The following is a 22,694-nucleotide window of genomic DNA, read 5'->3' as shown; positions in this document are numbered from 1 at the left end:
CATCACCATTATAACTTTTGGTCATATATGTATAACTACTTTTGTAGCCATGCGACGACGACCAAAAAGACCTTAAAGGTTTAAACATAAAAATCATTGATAAGATTTTTCTGATATGTCACCAATTAAAACTCTTGTTGATGGTAATACTGTGACTAAAAAAAATACACAAAAAAAAACAGAAAAATTTGTGATTCCATATTCTCTGTACATATATAAATTCTCTACACATATCTTCACAATGCAATCATCCCTCGTTAACACATTCACAATGCATAGATCATTACTATGTATTCCTTCCGAAAACAAGTCTTAGATCACCTCCAATAATAAGAGATTCATTTGAGTTTATTAAAATTCAAATATTTAATATTTTAGTAATAAAAAGAAATTGACCAAAAAATCTTAAGAATCCCTTCACTGTTGGAGTTGTTCTTATGATTCGATTTAGTAAGATATTAATTAATCAAATTAAATTTTTCAAAAGTTTCAGTATAAGATTTTAGTAAACCTGGTACTTGAGTTCAATATCCAAAAAATCAGGAGACATAAAGTGATAAAACTTCAAATCATTCATATTTATCTAAAAAGAAACATCAATTATTCATGAAACTCTCTGTTCACCCCTACAACTTGACGTTAACAATTATTTTTGCCAATATATACAGTATATATATTTTTACTATCTATATCTAGTCACGGACGACCCAAGCAGACCACACAAAAAAATAAAATATCAACAACATTTTCCTCATGCATGTTATATAAGTAACTTTTCTATCGCTATGATAATAACATTGTGATTAACCACCAAGCACATACACAAACAAAGAATCACTATATACATAATTTCTATCGATATGTGGATCATTTTCTTGAGTTTTCTTCTGTTCTTCACCATCATCACAAGTTCTCTTACATATATAACAACATCGGCCTCTTTGCCAGCTCTTGATCCAGATGAATGTATGAGAAGAATCGCCCATTTTGGAAAATTCTTACAAATACAGACATAATAATCCGTATATATATATATATATTTCTATATACAATCTCCATGTTTTATTTTTTACTCATATATATTAATGCAGTGAATGCGCTAAAGGAGATAGCTACTACACTTGGAATCACCAGACGATTGAACCTAAGCAATGGATACCCTTGTCCTAAAGGAAAACTGATGACCATACCAGAAATTGAGTCTGTTTCGGGGATGGTCAACACCATTGTTTGTGATTGTAGCTTCAACAAAAACGCCACATGTCATATTACAGAATTGTGAGTATTATAATTCTTCTGTATTCTCTTCGTTTGATCTTTTTCTTTTTATCTCATATTAATTTTCATATACTTTTTTGCTGCATTATTAAACAAATACAGAACTCTCAAAACTATGAGTCTTCGTGGGAAACTTCCGCCTCAGTTGGTCAAGCTTCAATATCTCCGGTCAATGTAAGTTTGGATTTATATGATTAATGGATGTTTTCCTATTTTGCAAGACATTAATATATTAGGAGAAAATTGATTTTCCTAAAAAATAGGGAACCTAAATTTTAAGGTTTTTGTCAATTTTCAAAAAAAAAAAAATATATGAAATCTATACATGACTTGTTTTTTTGTTTGGGTAAAACTCATCAATAACACACGAAAAAAAACAAATTGTTCCAAATTTATCATACCATATATCTTTAAAGTTCTAAACATATATAGCATCATGTTTTAAGTTTAAAGTTTTAAAATTAAACCTTAAACGCTAAACACTTAAAAACCTTATCTCTTAAAAATTCTACTCGTCAATCCAAATCTAAATAATTTTTAATGTAATTGTGTCAATTAGTGCTATTTTTGAAAGTTTGTAAGACCGGGTATGTGTTATAATTGCCTACAAAACTTGTTTTAATATTATTTGAGGGTATTTGTTTTGTTTTCCCATTTTTAATCAAGCTTAGCATAAACAAGTTTTTTACGTTGGCTTTTTCCTTAATAGGTTTTTAGTTTGTATAATTATGAATAAATCATGCCTTCCAAAAAGCTTTATTTTGAAAGTAAAGCAACCGATTACCAGTAAGTTGTGACTTTAGGTGACTCCAAGGTGACAGTCTGAAATTTTTTCTAAGGGATTACATTTTAAATTACAAAAACGTGCAAAACAAAATTAAAAAGTACAGTTAAAACTATACTACTTATTTAGGCTTACACAATAGACTTATTAATCTTTTAATTATGCTAAATTAAAATATTAATTTTAAAATAATGCAAAAACAGAAATTAAAAAGTGTTGTAAATTTAGGAATTAAAAAAGGTATAGGAAAATTCTCAAGAATTTATGGAATATTAAATCAATCAATAAATTAGGATTCAATCAATTTTTTTTTTGAGCAAATAAGATTCAAACAATTAAAATCAGATCTACAACTCTAAACACAATTGTAAATAAATCAGTTTTCACTGCAAATATTATCTAAGTTTTAAAACCCGAAAATTCAAATCTCTTTGCAAAATTTAAGTTAAAAACCAGCTTTGAAAACAAAAACAAGTTTAGATTTGTTCACAAAATTACTAAATCAAATCTCTTTGCAAGAAGTAATTTTGCTCATCAAAAGTTTTATCAGGAAAATCAATTATATTCTCATATCAATTTATTTTCCTAGATTATTAATTTTAGGTGATCAATCAAGAATTAATATAAAAACAACCAAAGATGAAGATCACAGAAGACAAAGAATCCTAATAAATCAACAGATCTAATAAATCATAAAAACCCGATGAAAACCCTGAACCTAACAAGAGATCTACTCGGACATGATTAATGAAACAAAAACCATGAATAAAATAGATATCATATAATTCAAAAGAGAAAAACAAAGAGTTTAGAAACAGGGCTGAGTTCTTGACTTGTCTCTCCCAAAAAGCTCTCAGGGTCTCTCTCTCAAAAGGTGGCAGAAAAATAAAACTTAGGTCTAAACAATAACCTAAAATAAAGCACGAATTGGGCCTCAATTGCAGATATAGAAAACTTTGGGCAATTATCTAAATCTTCCAAAACTTGTGGAAAAACTTCTGATTTGGCTTGTGAATGTTGCATCGATCGATGCTGTGGTTGCATCGGTCGATGCATACTCCTGAACTCGTCTCCCAGCTTCACAGCTCAGTCTTAATGCTTGATTATGCTCCAAATCTTTCTATTTAGCTCTCCATTATGTTCTATTTGTGCCAATGAGTACCCAATCCTATAAAAACTCAAAAACAACCTAGAAAACAAATCAAAAGACTCAAAAACACATTTATATCATGGTTAAAAACCATAAAAAACATGATATATCATTTATTTTAATTAAAAACATTATAGTTTAATATTCAATCTTCTATACATTAAAAGAATAGACATAAATGAAAGTTTTAGATATATATTCCAATTATATGATATTAGTAAATTGATTTATATATTCATTAAATTATTTCGTATAAAAACAATCACAATTTATGCCTTCATGAATTTGATAATCAATAGTTACGGTGATTTATAACTACCAAAAATCTTTGAATAGATTGTAAAACTAATCGACAAAATAGGTAAAATTGTGATATGCATGTAAAATTGAGATAGTAGTTAATCTTTTTTGTTTCACCTTGATCTAATAGAAGAAAAAAAACTTCACAATTTCTCTTATAAATTAAACAGTTACACTTTTGAAGAAAAACAAAAAATCGATTACAAACATTTTAGGCTTCATAAATACTCCAATACTTTACTCCAAATATAAATGAAGAGATCAAGAGAACCTGTACGTAGCACTATAGCTCGTTTTTTGTTCTTGTTTGCAGAATCTTGGCTCGAAACTACCTTTCGGGCACAATCCCGATGGAGTGGGGTTCAATGCCACAGCTTACGAAAATGTTAGCTCCTTCTCTCTTCTTTCTTCCCAATGTTTCTTTATCTTCATGTTTTGCATGCCTGTACGTATTTTGATTTTGATTTTTTTTTTTCTCCCAGCTCGCTCGCCGCTAATCAGTTGTCTGGGAAGTTACCACCTGAGTTGCAAAATCTCAAGAATCTGACGTTTTTGTACGTCTCTAATAGTTACTCATCTGTATGGTGCCTTTTAATTACTATCTAACGCATTAGAGTAAAAATTTCAGAGGGGTTGAAGCCAACAATTTCTCTGGTCCGATTCCTGAGGAGCTTGGTAATTTGACCAAACTAATAAAATTGTAAGAACCCCTATGCATCTTAACCATTTGTGAAAAAAGCAGAATATATATATATAGTCTTTGCTTTTTTTTTTTTGGGAAAAATACAGTTTTTATCATTTTGTGAAACCGTGTTTTGCAGGGAACTTGCGTCCAATCAATTTACTGGAAGCCTTCCTACCTCTTTCGCTAAGCTAGTCAACCTTGAGAAATTGTAAGATGTTGCTCTATACTTAGCTATGAAAGATTTCAAAAGGCTTGCGTTTTTAACTGGAAATGCTCTTCTTAATTAATTAGACTTGAAGATGATTAACACATGAATACATGTTGATTAGGAATTTTGCTTTGAGAGTGTTCCTCACTTTAGGTATGCACGGTTTGTTTCTTTGTAGTGTGAATTGACTTGACACTTGCGAAAGGCTTACTTAAGGATGTGAAGAGATAGTCCAGAAAACATATTATACAAGTCTAAGAAAATAAGTTTAATAAAGCTCTAAACTAGTTGTTTGTTTTCATTATGCAGTAAGATATTTGACAATAACTTTACTGGCACCATCCCAGAATTTATCGGCAACTGGTCTCGGCTTCAAAGGCTGTAAGACTGTCCATCATCACTATTTCTAATTAGTTTTTTATATAGTTTGTGTTTCTGTGTCATTCTAACATGTGTCGTCGGTTATGATTTACAGAGATATATACGCAAGTGGACTGAAAGGACCTATCCCTGATGCAGTGGCCTGCCTAGAAAATCTTACTGAACTGTAATGAACTATATTTTCAATATAGATTACCAAAACGAAAATTGAAACTAGACTAATTAACGTTTCGAGCAATACGCAGGAGCATTAGTGATACGACTGGGATAAACTCGTTTCCAAAACTACCTAACAAACTCATAAATCTGTATGTATTTACCTATGAAGCTTTATGTGTCTCGTCTTGAGGCTTGATTTCATATTTTCATCTGAGGATGTTAAACATAAACTCCTCCGTTACAGGATTTTGAGGAATGTGAATTTGTCTGGTCCAATTCCTCCTTACATATGGAATTTGACAACTCTACGGAAACTGTAAGTTTCTTGATTACATTAAATTGAAACATATCAAAACTAGCTTCTTCTTCTTTGTATTAAAAAAAAAAGCTTGTTTAAGTTTACTTGCGGAATAGTTTTGCGTAGTAGGACTAAGTGTGTATAGTGTACATTTTATTTCGGTGAGAAGTGTGTATAGTGTACTGTGTAGTGTGTACATAAAACATTGGTTTGGGCCCCTATTTTATGAGTTTATTACTTTTTGTATGTGGCATCGATAGAGAAAGAAAGATAACATGTTGTGAGAGTGATAGGCAAGTATGAGAAAAATATATTTATGAATGTTTGCAAAATCTATAAATAAGCAAATTCATACAATTAACATTTCTATCAAAAGAAATTCATTTATTATCATTATATACGTGGTTTGCTGCAGTGATTTATCGTTTAACAAATTGACTGGTGAAATACAACTACAAAACCTTCCAAAAAAGACGTAAGTGCTATAATTCTCAAGCCAAACCTTTTAATGTGAACACGTACAACATAATTACTCTGTATAATTGATTTACCGTTTAACATGTTCTTTTAGCTATTTGACTGGCAATTTGCTTTCTGGAAACATTGAATCTGGTGCTTTGCGCAACAGCAAATCTTATATGTACGTTTCAGGCCTTAACTTGTTTTGTATGTATCATGTATGGCTTGAGAATTTTTCTGCCATGCATATATGTCAACTAATATATCTTCTTGTCGGTTTTTCTATGTTTGGTGAATCTTTACAGCGATCTATCTTATAACAATTTCTCATGGTCGTCTAACTGCCAGGAGAGGTACGTACGTGCATGAAATTATGGTAGAAATGATAGTGTATTTTCTATATATTTGTTTATGCTCTCACTCTCTGTGGAATGATCAGTAGCATTAACAAATACCGGAGCTCATATTTGAAGAACAATTTGTAAGTACACTCTTCTGCTCTATTTTGCTACAAGAACAAATCAAGCTTAACAATATCTTACTTTCATATATGGCAATAATTAAATAGTATTTTGAGATAACTAATTATTTTGATCGCCTTGTCATACAGAACTGGGCTTCTTCCATGCGCGGCTCCAATCCAATGCAGCCAATGTAAGTTTGCCGTTCTGATTTATATCTCTCTAACATGCATTAGTTTTTTACTACTGATGGTGATACTTATTATGGATTGTAGATCAGCGATCACTACATATAAATTGTGGTGGAGAAAATGTAACTATTACAAACTCCTTTGGTAAAACAACTTATCAAACTGATAACAGTCGTCAAACCACCGCTGCATCAAATCAGCACTTCGGAAACTGGGGAGTCAGTAACACAGGTGACTTTACCGATGATGCAATTGATGATGATGTGTACTCCATTTCAAATACTTCAACACTATCTGGAGACTATCCTCATGATCTTTATAAGACTGCACGTCGATCTGCTCTCTCTCTCGTTTATTATGCGTTTTGCTTGGAAAATGGAGCCTACGATGTGAAACTCCATTTTATGGAGCTTCAGTTTTTAAACAAAGAACTATACACTCATGTCGGTAGGCGCATATTTGATGTCTATGTTCAGGTAAAATCAAACATATACTTAATATATAATTGCACTTTTTGTAATCATATTTGAAAATAATTAAGGTGCATAGAATTGGAAGTCACATTATTTTATATATCTCACTTGTTAGGATGTATTGGTTTTGAAAGACTTTAACATCAAAGAGGAGGCTAACGAGACTCTGAAGCCTGTTGTGAAAAGTATGAATGTCAATGTGACGGATCATATGTTAGAGATTCGGTTTTATTGGGCAGGGAAAGGGACAACTCTCATTCCTGAAAGAGGAAACTATGGTCCTCTTATCTCTGCTATCTCCTTGTGTCATCACAGTAAGTAGCCTTCTCCTCTGCTCGTCAGACTCCAATTTACTTAACAATCTCAATTCTCTGCTTCACTGACCTTACTTAGTAATGATAATATTCATCATTTAAAATTTCAGGTCTCGAGCCACGTTGTGGAGGTCCAAAAACAAAACAAAAAACTACTTAAAAAAATATATCTTTCTATAATTGATAAGAAAAAAAAAAAAAAACATATTTACTCTTTTGTTGTGTCTCTCATTTGCAGCGGAGAACATAAAACATCCCATGAATTACCTCCTAATTATGGGGGGTTCGGGTGCCTTGGTAGCAATTCTCTTGGCGTTGGGAATATATGCTAGGAGAAGATGGATTAGACACAATAAAAAAAGAGAAAGAGGTATAAGGGTTCAGTGTATGAAACCATTGCTTGTACAAGACCGATTCGTTTTAGCATTAGTAATGTTTTTCGGTTGTGAACGTGATCACATAGATCTGAGAGCCGAGAGTCTACAAACGGTTTGCTTTACTTGGAGGCAACTGCAAGCTGCAACAAAAAATTTTGATGAAGCCAAAAAACTTGGAGAGGGAGGTTTCGGATCTGTATTCAAAGTATGCTAGATCATATACCAAGTTCTTCTCAAACCGTAGGCACGTACGTGAGAGGATATGGCATTAGTAACTGATATGAGAAACTTATATATTGCAGGGAGAACTGTCGGATGGAACTATGATAGCAGTCAAGCAACTTTCTTCTAAGTCATGCCAAGGAAACCGCGAATTTGTGAATGAGATAGGAATGATTTCAGGTCTGAATCATCCAAACCTTGTCAAGCTTTATGGTTGCTGTGTCGACAAGGATCAGTTGCTGCTCGTGTATGAGTACATGGAAAATAACTCTCTAGCTCTTGCCTTGTTTGGTAATTTAAAGTCATGCATGTTTCTCATTACATGTTTAATTCAAGCGTGTCAATTTTATTATATGTAATGTGGTGAAATTTCACTTTGGTTAACATCCATTAATTCCAGATAAGGGTTCCTTGAAACTTGACTGGAAAGCAAGACAAAAAATCTGTGTTGGAATCGCTAGAGGTCTTGCATTCCTCCACGAAGGATCGACGATGAGGATGGTTCACCGTGACATAAAAACAACTAATGTGCTTCTAGACGCTGACCTTAATGCAAAGATATCTGATTTTGGGTTGGCTAAGCTCCATGAATCAGAAGACCGTCACATTAGCACCAAAGTTGCAGGAACCATGTAAGTACATATAGAAGTAGAACGTAAAACTAAAACCGCCATCATGGCTTAAGAAATACCTCATTCTTGGTTTCTCTGCAGCGGATATATGGCTCCTGAATATGCATTATGGGGTCAACTGACAGAGAAAGCAGACGTGTACAGCTTCGGTGTTGTGGCAATGGAAATTGTTAGTGGAAAGCATAATGCGAACCAGAAGGGAAGTGTTGATCACGTCTCGCTTATCAATTGGGTAACAATGGAGCTTTTCTTTCACTTTAGGCCATTCTGTATATCTGTTTCCATAAGTTAATTTCAACCCCTTGTTATATCAAATCACAGGCACTGACGCTGCAACAGACAGGGGATATAATGGAGATCATAGATCCTATGCTCGAAGGTGAGTTCAACAGAAATGAGGCCGTAAGAATGATCAAAGTTGCTCTAATTTGCACAAACTCATCTCCTTCCTTGAGGCCAGCAATGTCAGAGGCTGTTAAAATGCTCCAGGGAGAGATCGAAATACCACAGGTTATGTCAGATCCTGGTTTATATGGACACAACTGGAGCATGTCAAAGCTGAGCGACTTTGATACACATGGTAGCTCGAGCACGTCTGGTCTGACCGACCAAACAACAACAACAATAAAATCCTCTGTTTCTGATCTCTACCCATTATACCCACAATCCGTGATCCAAACTCCAACCGTAGAATAACCTTTTTTCTAAAATCAAAAGCTGTGCAAGTTACCTTTTTTCTTACTGTATTACTTTATGAGAGGCTCTTGTGAGGTTATATTCCTAAAGTTATAGTTATATCACTAAAGTTGTGTTAAACTCATGTATGTATCTCTTATGAATGTTTGTCAAACTCAAATCAAATATTTTTATGGAAGTCTCTAGTTCTCACTTTGGTTGAACATTTCTTTCGAACTCATTTCCATTAATTGGATTGACTCAGATGACATAAAATGGACATTTATTGGATTAACTATATGAATATGGTCATTTAACCAAATCTAGAGTTTCTTGTTTACATAAGTAACGCTGCAGAAACAAATTTCTACATTAACTATTATATTGTATATATCTTTTTTTTCTAAACATTTTTCTATTGAAAAATAAAAATTCGAGTAGGGAAACGATCAGTTACAGTTGGAGTGAAGGAGGCAGAGATAATGATCAAGGTTTCATGAAGTTGTAAAGATGCTTGAAGGAGAGACTAAGATAGAACGGGTGATACCAGATCCTTTAGTGTACTGGTAATGACTTGCATTTCAAGCCATCGTCTTTGTCTTATGATTATGTTGTGCTGAATTAGATCAAGATCAAAGGGACCGAAAGCTCTGATACCACAATGTTAGAAAAGATAGTAGCTAGAACAGAGATCTCTAATAGTACAAAAAAACAGAGGCATCTGAACAGAGAAGATGAGTGTAATAGAGAACGATAATAATTTTGTTGAATGCTACTTTATTCTCTGACTAGATCAGGATCCGTGCTAGAGCACGGGTTGTAATTCGTTTTGTTTATTATATAATTACCATAATGAAATATAATTTATATGATTTTTTATTATAATTGTTTTTGAATAAAATATTATGAAAGAAAATCATATGCAAGTTTTTTAGTCATCGTTGGATCATGCTATACACACGCTGATCCTTTTTTCATCGGGAATAATAGTCTTCAAACACCACATTTGATTAACATTTGATATAGCATGTGTTTAGGTATATGAATATGAGCGAGGTATTTTTTGTGAGAGGTGATTTGTATTATTTATATTGGCAGTTTTGAAGATTCTTCGGTGATTTTAAATTTAGTTGTAGATTAAGATATTAGGAATCACAATTAATTGTTATTATTTGTTTAGATTTTATTCTTTTTTTATGCTTACCAGTATAAAATCTGTGGACAATTAATTCGGAATATTTTGTTTATTGTTTTTGGAAACAACGTGATGAAGCAATTAAATCTTTGGAGGATATATTTTGGTGTGAGTAAAAAGAGAATTCAGAATATTCTCCTAAAATCTTCCGAAAATGAACAGTTACACAGGTTACACCTAACATATATCTTGTAACAAATTAATATCAATTTTTTATAACCCATTTGTAACCTACTATTAAAATTATAAAGTCTACAAATTTGAAGTCGTGTACTTCCGTTTTATTAAATAGGAGATTTTTCTCAGATGATTAGAAATAAAAGAGACTACATGATTATATAGAAAAATAAATGAGACTACATGATTAGATAGAAAATTAGATGTAACTGCACCCATTAATCTCATAGACTCATTATTATATCTTACAATTAAAACAAAAAATTGAAACTCCCAAATTGATTTGAAATGAATGAGACTACATGATTAGATAGAAATTAAAATGTAACTGCACCCATTAATCTCATAGACTCATTATATCTTACAATCAAAACAAAAATTGAAACTCCCAAATTGATTAGAAATGAATGAGGCTACGCGATTAAAACCAAATTGAAATGTAACTACAAATAAAACCGACAAATTGATTACCCAATTAAAACCAAATTGAATTCCCCAAATTTATTAGAAATGAACAAGATTACCTGACTATATATATAGAAAATAAAATGTAACTACAATTAACACAAAAACTTAAACTCCTGATTAGAAAATAAAAACCGACAAATTAATACTTTAAAGTTATAAACAGAGGTTTTAGGAAAATAGTTCTCTCCGTTATTCATCTGTTGCATAGGATACAACATATATATATGATATAATATTAGGGTTTAGGGTTTACACTAATGGGCCGATAATGGACATTCACATAATACAATATATTCATAACACTTCCCTTTGGATGACCATTATAAAAATGTAGTATCAAATGCGCATGTGAGATGCTGGCTCATTAAAAACCTTACAATGAAAACCTAGTGGGAAAAACTATGGTTAAGGGAAAAAGAGTACAACGCACTTTTACTCCCCCTCTTGAGTACATCACTTGAAATTTTCGAGATGACCGAACCAATATGATGAAGTAGTTTCTTGAAAGTAGTGGTTGGAAACATCTTGGTAAATAGTTCGCCAAATATTCACCTTAAACAAATTTGTAGGACACATACATCACCATTCTTCTACAGGTCGTTTGTCTCGCAAGTCACTCTCTTTGATCTTTATCTTCGTTTCTCATGGTCTCATCAGTGTATGTCAGAGACTTTGAAGATGATAGTCTTTCACCATTGGAATTATAATATTCCTCTCCAGACGTATATCTTTTGCGTGTTCTTTGTTGTCTTGTTAAAAACCTTTCATCGAAAAACCCAATGGGATAAAAACCGTAATAAGGGAAAATAGTATAATCACGCAAATAATCATATTTCTCCCCCTGAAAGCATCATCTTCAGGTTATGCATTATGATCATATATATTATCTTATCTGAACTGTTGTAAACAGAGCTTTAGTGTACAAAAACATATATGATCGTCATATATTCTCTTGTGTCATTGAACTTCAAGTCATTTGAACCCTTTTCATATAGAAGTTTTATTTGAACTTCAAGCCCAAATCTTCTTTTACATACAATCTTCCAAACAATCATCTTATACATATAAGTTATTTGTATGCTCCTTGTAAAACTTTCTCTCTTAACTCTTCTTATGGTACTTCAAGAACATTTTATATGTAAGATACTTTTATCAACATACTTTACACTTGTTCTTGTAGCCTTCTTTTAACAAAAACCACTTGTAGGTGTAGAAGAGATAAGTGACACATACAATTTTTCTTTTAACAAGGTTCAGCAAATGCCTACATCCTCAAACTTTCTTGAAAATACTTCATGAACACAATTACAATTAGTGTTCAATATCGGATTCACACAACCCTAAGATTTTCTCTTAGATTGTTCCCGATCTATTTTCAACCCACAATGAGATTCCTAAGATCAACAACAATGATCTACACCCAAGATTCTCATCTAGAAATAAACTCACCCAAGATTGTCAAAATGCTACAAAACTTTTCTTGCTTTTACAACATTCTCACAGGATATAAATGATTGCTTCTAGCAATATAATCATTTTAAAGGATACTCTGACAGTTTGAAAATCTTCTTTACTGAATCAAGTCTTGCTATTATTTTCAAACTCATAAGGGATCTAAAAGACTTGCCTCCACCATAGGAGAGTACATTTCTCATAATTAATATCAAGTGTTTATGAGTATCATTGTACTACTAAACATACTTTATATCTCATAAAGATCTCCTTATGTCCCACTCATTTTACACTTTCAAGTGTAAGGACTACAACTTCAAATATTCTCTTTAAGAGACTTGAACTATTTCATAATTACTTCTTTCAATGATTGGTTAATCATTATATGTGTACACTTTTCAATAAAACCTTTTATATTACCCGCGGTTTATGATCCTCGATTTTTATCCATAATATCATCAACTGCAATATTGCATACAAAAATATTTACGACGTCGATTTGCTCTTTTGGTTCCTTTTCATTCTAGACATGACTCAAATTGTTGAGATTTTCTTTCATTATGATTCTCAGGTACCTGAATCTCTTTCTTACTCATGTCTACATCTCTTCTAGAGATTCTTCATAACTCTTTACTTCCTCGGTGCCATATTAATTTATGCTCCTTTACTTTTCTGAGGATGCTTATATTTGGAACCATAAGCCTATCACACTTCATGTAGTCTTTAGTCTTACTAGCAGTTGATCTTATCATTCTAGGAAATTAATAATAATTGGAGCACAGCTGGTATATGTGTGACTTTGTCAATATCATGGTCAGCAAATGCTTCTTGCATTTTTGCTAAACTTTGCAAATAAATTATCTTTTCAACTTCTATCGCACATTTCTTAGTACGAGGATTAAGATAATTTCTTCCAATATATATCTTTTCCATCTGTTTATTTACTCCCCCTCATGTTGGAAAGACCGACTCACTGAAACAACAAATCTCTGCATCTCGAGACTCAAATTCTCGAGATATTCAATTTTCAAAAGAGATTCATATCCAACATTCTTTTAAATCCCATCTTATATCACTGTGGTGGAGCAACTCAGCATGTATAACACAATTTAGATGGGATATATCTGGTTTCTGACCCAAACCATTTGTTTTAGGAGTACTCATGATTATTCGTTTGCCTGATGCGAATTTATTGACATGTAAAGTCATTTATGTCAATTATTTAGCATGATTTCACCACCATTGTCAATTTACCAAATACTCTCGCAAACTCAAGGTTGCAAGTTGATAACAAGAATATATGGTGGATGATCAGTCCACAATATCTCTTTGAATACATAGCAAAAGAATTGACACTATTCAAATTTATCAGGTCGGTGAAAACCATATAATAGGCTTGCTTTGCGAAGTAGCAAACATATCACTTAAGAAATCTCTGATTATTCTTTCGCATCACTACTGAACCGGAATGACTTAACTGGTCATGCCAAACAGTGAAATTTTCACAAAGCGTTTTATCTTCTAGATAATGCATGTAATCTCTAAAATACTTTTATTTTCTTGGGTAATACTTATGATTTCAAGATTTGCTCTATCAAATGAGTGATTAAACTCATTTTTGGGTGTGAACATAATCTTATATATGTTTTATCACCTCTGTATATGGGATTCATTAATTCTCCCCCTCGAGATGATGACACTTTATATCAATCTCGATTTGAATCCCACTGTAATCAATAACATTGTCACATTGGGTCATGAATTATATCTTGGACCCTTTTAACTTTTGAGACATGGGAACACATTAATATTAATTTATGTTCTCGTAGACAATAGTATGTATATACTCTTCAAGAGCTTTCAATACTTTTTCTACTACTTCTTAATATTGTAGTAGAATAGTGGAAATTGTCTCACACTAACTTCTTTCATCGTCATATTATATATGAGATAAGTATTTCTATTATTCACTTCTAGTGGAGAAACTAGTCGACGTTGACCGCGACTTTATATAGATATCATATCCACATTCATAACCACTTTTATAATAATTTTCTCGACTAGTGTCATCATTAGTGTTGCTTTCTTTTTCTTATATAACATAATTCACAAAATAGAGCAAACCAATAAGATATGATTAATGAATATAAATCAACATCTCATAATTTTACTTATTCACAAATAATAAGATTATAATTTTTTTTAATATATTTTTTATTATATTGTGTCTACATGACAACAATATTTTATGACAAGTAAAATATATTTTCTCTAATATATTTCCAACAATGATTTTATTTTCTATTACAATCTTGGTAATAATTGGAATTAAGTTGTTTGTTTATATTTTTTTAATATATTTTTAGTCATTTACTTTTTTAAAATTATTCTAAAGAACTAATGATTTTTTTTTCAAATCAAATAATTGCTCTTAAAATCCTCACAGAAGAGATGCCAATATATATGATAAAGCAACATATTTTACAAAATAAAATAATCCAGTTAATTATAAATTTTATGTTAAAATATATTTTATAGTTACTCACTCAAATTTCCAGAGAGAGTTCAGATGAAATATTTTATCAATCATCAAAAGTATATATTTGATTTTCTAAAAGACATAAAGCCATTCACAAAAAATATACGGTGCTTATTAGATATGAAAGTAGTACTTATCTCGAGGAAAGATGTTGTCGAGGATCAAAGACGTAAGCATCATCGGCTAACACTATTACTCAGTCCTCTTAATGTTGGACTATTATCAGCTTGTACTCTCATCAGTACATAAATCAACACCTTATATATCTCACCAATTAAAGAAAAATAAAGTATGAGTTATGAATCGGAATATATTACATGACAAAACAATAAAATCTTAATAAAAATATGAGCCGATGATATAAAGCACTGTATAAATATATTTATACCGATGATTGATCAATACTGTGTGGTTAAGACATGAGTATATTATATTTACTAATATCATTACGTAGTCAATAATAAATTCATTAGATTGTTAATGATACTTATCTGGATGTGTTTCGCGAGACGTAGACGACGCCACAAACTCGGGCACGGGGTATCGAGTCTAACGTGACTTCTTTAGCCAAATACAACTGGGCAACTATCTTTAAAGCCGCCACTGGGATTACAAGTTCACGTTACCAAACTCGGCATCGGTTATAACCAATAGTTGAGCTCGATGATAGGGTTTTTTTTTTCTTTTTAGAAAATTAATTGAGAGGTCGCCTACGAGATTTAAAGACCAATTAGACCGGCTGAATATACAGTCCGAACTGCATATAAACGATTCGTCAAAAAGATAATATATTATAAGACATGATCATGAGATTAAACAAACAGATTAAATAATAAAATATAGATCCTCAGATTACTAACAGAAACAAGATTTTAGTGTTTAGTGCTTTACCTCCTCCACATACAGGTCACACTTAGCAATGGAGATTCTAGAGAAATGGAAGGATTGGAGAATTGATATGAAAAGTTTTCTCCATCACAGTAGATAATGCTAGCAACAATGATACAATGCAAGACATCGTCAAATCTCAGCTTTTGATCCGAGATGATTTGTTGTGTGGAATTGGTTAAAGTGTTTTGAATCTTATGAAGGAGGTATATACATTATTTTTTAAAAGTTGTAAAAGCTTAAATTGTGTATTAACATTGTTACTTTGTAATAAATGTAGAAGAAGATGAAGTATATAATGGTGAAGATGAGACAGAAGCTGTTGTAGATGATGAAGATGTTGACGGAGAACAAGTTTGAGTTGTTCAGGATTTTGAGAGCTTGAACTTGAGCTGTGTTGCAGGTTTTTGAGAGTTTGAGTCTGAGTGTTGTTGCATGTTTTTGAGAGTTTGGGTTTGAGTGTTGTTGCAGGTTTTTGAGAGCTTGAGTCTGGGCTGTGTTGCAAGTTTTTGAGAGTTTGAGTCTGAGTGTTGTTGCAGGAATTGAGAACTGTGTTGCAGGTTTTTGAGAGCATGAGAAATTGAGTGTTGTTGCAGTTTTTTTTAGAACTTGAGTGAGTTGTTGCTGGTTTTTTAGTTTGAGTTCAGTTCTGTTTCAAGCTTGACTTCATGTATCAATACTTTTGAGTTTCGGATTTGATTCACTTATCAATGTTTTCATTTGATTTATGCAACGTTAGTGTGTTAGTCAATAAAAAACTCTTGAACTGAAATTTTTGAACTGAAATGTTTTCATCAGTCTTGAAGCAGACCATAAACGTAGCAGCTAAACAACCCAGAAAGTTATGAAACTTGGTGAAAATATCCAACCCAGTCATATGAAGCCACATGAAGAAACATATCGCGATTTGGGTTTTCGGTTAGCGAGTTATGATCAAATCCGTAAGATAGCTCTGAAACAAAACAGACCAGCGAGCAGCCAATTTTGAGAGCGATTTACCATCAAAACACAAGGAATCAAAAGGTAATATTTATATCACTGGAAAGATCTTGCTACCAAGTTTCTAAGACATCTTTCCAAGCGAGAATCCGAGTTCTGTAGCGATAGTAACTGAAGAAGAAATAGCAACTTGTGAAAAAAAGAGGGAATTTTTCACTTACACCCACTTCCCCTAAAAGTATTCACCCTTACACCCACTTTCTACTGTCCCTATACTTTTCTTATGTCAAATTACAACTTACACCCTCCAACTAAACTAACCTTCTCTTTTTTACTTTTTTCTTTTTCCTTCTCATTTCTTTCTCTATTTTCTCTTTCACTGTTAATATTTGTGGGTACTAGTCATACATGAAAAAAATGTTGAATAAAGTATTACTAGTACCCACAAATTCTATTGGTATCCACATGACCATGAATATATGGATTTGATGTTGTCATTGTATCTTAAACCCAAAATTTGTAGAATCCACAAATTCTATGGGTATCCACATAACCACAAATATATGGATTTGATATTGTCGTTGTATCCTAAACCATAAATCTCTAGAACCCAAAAATTCTATTGGTATCCACATGACCACGTATATATGGATTTGATATTTTCGTTGTATCTTAAATCCTAAATCTCTAGAATCCACAAATTCTATGGGTATACACATGACCACGAATATATATATTTGATATTATCATTGTATCCTAAACCATAATCTCTAGAACCCAAAAATTCTATTGGTATCCACATGACCATGAATATATGGATTTGATATTGTCGTTGTATCTTAAACCCTAAATCTCTAGAACCGACAAATTATATTGGTATCCACATAACTATGTATATATGGATTTGATGTTATCGTTGTATCCTAAACCCTAAATCCACATAAGTCATAAACCCTAAACTCTAAACCCTAAAACATCACTATGTATAAGGTTTACTTTAAAGCCAATCCACCCTCTCCACCACTAAAATTTGGTTAGATATATCCCTAGCTCGTAACCATAACACCACATAGATATTGAATCCATATAAGCCCAAAAATCTAAACCCTATACCCTAAACCTTAAATCCTAAACCCTACACCTTGAACCCTAAATCCTAAACCATGAACTAAAAATATAGACACATCATCCATATAAGCTCTAATATCTAAACCCTAAAATTTTAACCTTAACCCCTAAATCCTACACCTTGAACCTTAGACCATACAACCTGAACACAAAACATAGACACTGAATCTATATAACCTCTAAAGTCTAAACCCTAAACTATGGTGATGTTTGAACATGCAACAAACTTGTCAATAAATTTCATCATTGACCTACAATAATTATATTATATTTTTGAAATTTAGTTATTCATAACTAATTTACCAAACCACAAACTTTTCAATTAATTAGGTTTTCATATGTTTTTTAAATGTTCAAACATAAGTAAGTATCCACAAATTATACCATAATTTACCTTCCACTTATCAATGAATAATTGTTCAGCTAAAAGTGGATAATATATAATTTATTCACTTAAAATATAGCAAAATGCATCTAAAATATAGAAAAAAATATAATCATAAGCTATTGTACAAAAAGATTTATATAAGTGAGGTGACCTTAGTGCAGTGACAGGAGATAAGTTCATTTGTAGAAGGCACCATCACACCCGAGATCGAGTCCCGGCTCCTACAAATGTAGGAATTTGGCTAATGGGCCGGCCAGTTTTGTCCCAATGGTTGAAAAAAAAAAATTTATCTAATTTATTGATAATAACTACACAAATGATAAGAAAGAAAGAAAGATAAAAGAGATAAAGAAAGGGAGAGGGTGAGACCATCAATCTAACGGTTGAGAATAAACCAAATTAACGTAATGGTAAGTTTTCACTTAAACTTACCACATACCTTTTCTTCTTTTGAGGATAAAATTGTAAAAGAAACATGAACACATAAGCAACAAACTTAAAAAAGTATAAAGAGTTGGGAAAGTGGGTTTTTGTGAAAGATGTTTAGTATAGTGGGTGTGAGTGCTAAAAACCCAAAAAAAAACTGTTCTTGAAACCTGCAACCTTGTTTTCATCATTCTTTGATTTCTCTGCAACTATCAGCATTATCTTTATTCTTTAAGAGGAAAAACCATTGTTGATGGCATGATCAACAACAAAATTCACTATTTCTTCCTTTTGAACTTTTTCTATGAAGCTCTTTTTGCTGAATCTATTTGCTCTTGGTTTCAACAGACAGCGGTTACATGCTCTTGTTGATTGTGTGTTTCAAATTAGAATCCATGCCATGACACATACATCATACCAACTCCAAAATTTCCTATCAAAAGAAATACAGAGTTGCTAATTGCTGATCACACAAATTCAACATCAAAATGAACAAAAACTAATAAAGAAAACTAAAAACCAAGAATGTACACAATGCCTGCGGGTCGGACCATTAACCCGCTGGGTCTTGTGGGGCGGGTATGAACATATATATTCTTCCCGCGGTCCTAAACGAGACTGTCCGCAATGGTCTAAAAAAAATGTCCACAGCAGGGCGAGCTAGATGGGCGCGGGCTGGCTCATTTGGCACTTCTAAATCCTGGGAACATACTTTAAATGCTTTCTTCTTTTATTTTTTTTGGACATCACTTTAATAAATGCTTTATCGATTGCACTACAAGAAAACAGGCAATTTACAACTACATTTATAGTTGTTTAGTAGTCGCTATTTCATAAATTACGACTAATCACTGTTGTCGTAAAACGTTAGTCGGTAGGAAATTCAGTCGTAATTTAGTCGGTAAATAGCGACTACGTTACGACTAATTGACGTAGTCGTAAAAGTAGTCGTAACGTAGTCGTAAATTTTTACGATTGTTTTGTGACTAAGTTACGATTAATAAAAATGTGAACAGTCGTTGTGTACAGATAGTCGTAAAGTAGTCAGTAAACATTTACGACTATTTGCTGACAGTTTAACGATTAATGCGATGTGAAGGAGATTAGTTTGAGAATAGTTGTGATATAGTCGTCAAATGTAGCGACTACTTGGCTACTACGAGACGACTATTTGACGACTGTGTTGCGACTATGTTAATCTAGATTTAATGACTATTTGAAGACTATAGGGATTAAAAACCAGAATCTTTTTTTTTTTTTTTTTGCTTATAACTCAAATTTATAATCAAAGAAAGCCTTAAAATTTGCATTTTTAATTACCAAAAGTTAACCATAATTGTAATTAGTACACCACATAAGCCATTACAAAAAGAGAGAACCATATTTTTGTCACAACCAAAAGAGAGAACCTAACACTATGATTCTCTTAAGTGATAAGGAAGAACACATCATCCCAAATTGTCAAGTTCATTAGAGTAAGAAATAGAGAGAGATAAGTAGCCTAAGAATTAACCTAAGGAGGAGATGCACTTTATGTAGGAGGGTCGATGGGTGCATCACTTGATTCAGACTCATGGAACTCGAGAAAGGCCGGATCAAGTTTCTGCATGAACTTTTCCAAGCGATCTATCTTCTTCTGTTGCTCAGCCACAACTTTGGAATGTTCTGCTTCACGAGCAGCAAACTCAGCATCACGTTTTGTCGCATAAGCAACTTGTTCTTCAATGATCCTTTGAGCTTCCTTCATTTGCTCTTGCAATGCTACAAACGATGATGACTGTCCTTGTTGATGATAGCTGCTGCCATTGAGAAGACCCTGAAGATGATCCTTGAGGCTACCGAGCCCAAAAATATTACCTCGTGAATCCTTCTCGGTGGACTGAGAAAAAAAAAAGGTGAAACTGTAAATAGAGAATATGAAAGTTAAAGATTCTTTAAATATAGATTGTGAGAAATGTAACTTTACCTGAAGAAAGATGGCAGTATAATCTTCTGCTGTGAGCTCATGAACTTGTGAAGGATCTGACTCAATCTCAGATAGCTTAGCTTGTAAGTTTTTCTCATAAGTTGTAAAGATCTTCTCAGCCTTGCGATCCACATATGTACCATCTGGCTTTGTATGAGTTTCTTTGAAAACCTCACCGAGACTCACTGGTCTCCCAAGTTTTTCTTCCTGGAATGTTACAAAAACAAAGAAAAGGGTTAAGATATAAGTTTAAGTTGCAAAGGTGTAAGAAAAAAAAACAAAGTTACTCACCAAGCCTTGTTTGACTTGTTGATAAGATGTTGGCCCAGATAAGTGCATGTGAGGACCGAGACCATTACGGTCTGACATGCGAGCTTTGGAATAGATTCGACTCCTTTCTTGTGCTTCTTCAGTCTCCCACTGAGCAACCATTACTTTCCACAGGTCACCCTCGATCCATTTAGGTTGCACTCGACTAGTCCTAACGTCGCTAACCATGTTTTTCATCCGTCGTTGGCATATGTCATAGAAATACTGTTGCACTGTTCCTGTTATTAAAGGATCCCAAGTGTGTGTTTTCTATGAAAAAAGGAAAATAAAATTACATTAGTGAACAACAACTTAATCAAAACCTATCTATGAATGAAACTCAGAACATAAAACTATACCGCAAACTCAAGGAAGTATCTTTCTCGTCTATCCGGAGGCACACATGACCAATTGTAGAATGGACCATCAAATTTGTTTGTAAAAACTCTAGTAATCTTCCGAACCAGTGCTGATTTTGCATCACGAGTAAACCTCAAATAACAAAAGAATCAAGTCAGTTCTTTGACAGACATAACAAAAGAATCAAGTCACATAACGGTTAGTTAAAATCGTTTACTACACACTGAAACAGACATTAAACACATTCAGTCGTTTACTACAATCTGAAGCCAACCAATAACAGACATGAAACACTGAAACACGGTTGACAGAAACTAGAACACGGTTGTAAGTCTAACTAATTTACAAACTAGAACACGGTTGTTTCAGAATTTGTTTCACAACTAACTAGAAAACGGTTAGTTAAAATCGTTTACTACACACTGAAACAGACATTAAACACATTCACTCGTTTACTACAATCTGAAGCCAACCAATAACAGACATGAAACACTGAAACACGGTTGACAGAAACTAGAAGACGGTTGTAAGTCTAACTAATTTACAAACTAGAACACGGTTGTTTCAGAATTTGTTTCACAACTAACTAGAACACGGTTAGTTAAAATCGTTTACTACACACTGAAACAGACATTAAACACATTCACTGGATCTGACTCTGCAAAGTTGTGACCTTGAGAAGAAGGATGACTTTGAGCGTGAGAGGCTGCATTTGGAGATCTCGCAGAATCTTCTAATGGATTCGATAGAACCTGTGGATTGTTCATCACTTCGGTTGATGACCGAAATGGATGCTCTACACCAACTCGATTCATGGAGTTTTGAAAAAGGACCTACGGTGGTGGATAGTTTCTGACCTGCGGTGCCACGGATGTCGATAGCTGGGGAGAAACGCGGACTTCTTCTTAAGGCGTCGGAGGCGTAGGATTTTCGGCCACCGGAGTGAAGTTGTATTGAGGCGGTAGAGGGTTGAGTCTTCTCACCATAGACGATGGATTAGAGCCACCGGGTCTGAGAGAAGCGTTGGGGGCAACATTTCTCTTGCGTCCAGGCTTCTTGACAAGAGGCATCTTCGTTGTTAGAGAGAAAACGGCGAAGAACGGCGAAGATTAGGGTATCGATGTTAGAGAGAAAACGGCGAAGAACACAAAGAAGAAGAAAGGTGAGAATGATAAGAGATTAGGTTAACGATTAGGGTTAGGTCGTGTGTGATGGGCCGTTAATGGATTTCGTGTTTAATTAACCCAATAAGCTTCAGTATAGTCGCTTATCAGTCCCTAAGTAGTTGGTATTTGCAAAGACTATTTTTTAAAAAAAGGCTGGACTTGTTTAAGAATATAATTTGGTCCATTAACGGATTGGGGTAATTAAACCCAAGTATTTTGAACTTAGTCACTTAATAGTCGCTAATC

General features: G+C 33.1%; 2 protein-coding genes across 4 annotated transcripts; one reads left to right on the top strand and one right to left on the bottom strand.

The window, feature by feature from the left end:
• On the top strand, positions 728–9,262 carry LOC104757304 (probable LRR receptor-like serine/threonine-protein kinase At1g29720). Of its 3 annotated transcripts, none has more exons than XM_019239082.1 (25): positions 728–966; positions 1,092–1,278; positions 1,381–1,452; positions 3,826–3,897; positions 3,995–4,066; positions 4,141–4,212; positions 4,334–4,405; positions 4,715–4,786; positions 4,881–4,952; positions 5,032–5,094; positions 5,190–5,261; positions 5,659–5,718; positions 5,815–5,883; positions 6,008–6,055; positions 6,145–6,183; positions 6,313–6,356; positions 6,439–6,830; positions 6,943–7,141; positions 7,252–7,272; positions 7,380–7,511; positions 7,605–7,723; positions 7,821–8,031; positions 8,135–8,372; positions 8,454–8,604; positions 8,694–9,262. In XM_019239082.1, the coding sequence occupies exons 1-25, from the start codon at positions 861–863 to the stop codon at positions 9,066–9,068; spliced, it is 3,030 nt and encodes a 1,009-aa protein (XP_019094627.1). In that variant the 5' UTR covers positions 728–860; the 3' UTR covers positions 9,069–9,262. The 3 variants fall into 3 exon arrangements, with proteins under 3 accessions (XP_019094627.1, XP_019094628.1, XP_019094626.1); XM_019239083.1 differs by having other exon boundaries at positions 6,142–6,183; positions 8,141–8,372; XM_019239081.1 differs by having other exon boundaries at positions 6,142–6,183.
• Positions 19,942–21,461, bottom strand: LOC104757305. The gene is made up of 4 exons (XM_019239090.1): positions 21,282–21,461; positions 20,905–21,192; positions 20,614–20,820; positions 19,942–20,526 (listed from the first exon to the last, which is right to left on the bottom strand). The coding sequence occupies exons 2-4, from the start codon at positions 21,118–21,120 to the stop codon at positions 20,179–20,181; spliced, it is 771 nt and encodes a 256-aa protein (XP_019094635.1). The 5' UTR covers positions 21,121–21,192; positions 21,282–21,461; the 3' UTR covers positions 19,942–20,178.

Source organism: Camelina sativa, chromosome 17 (assembly GCF_000633955.1).
Source record: "Camelina sativa cultivar DH55 chromosome 17, Cs, whole genome shotgun sequence".
NCBI lineage: Eukaryota > Viridiplantae > Streptophyta > Magnoliopsida > Brassicales > Brassicaceae > Camelina > Camelina sativa.
Note: the sequence above shows the minus strand (reverse complement) of the source record. Positions and strands in the feature narration are given on the sequence as shown.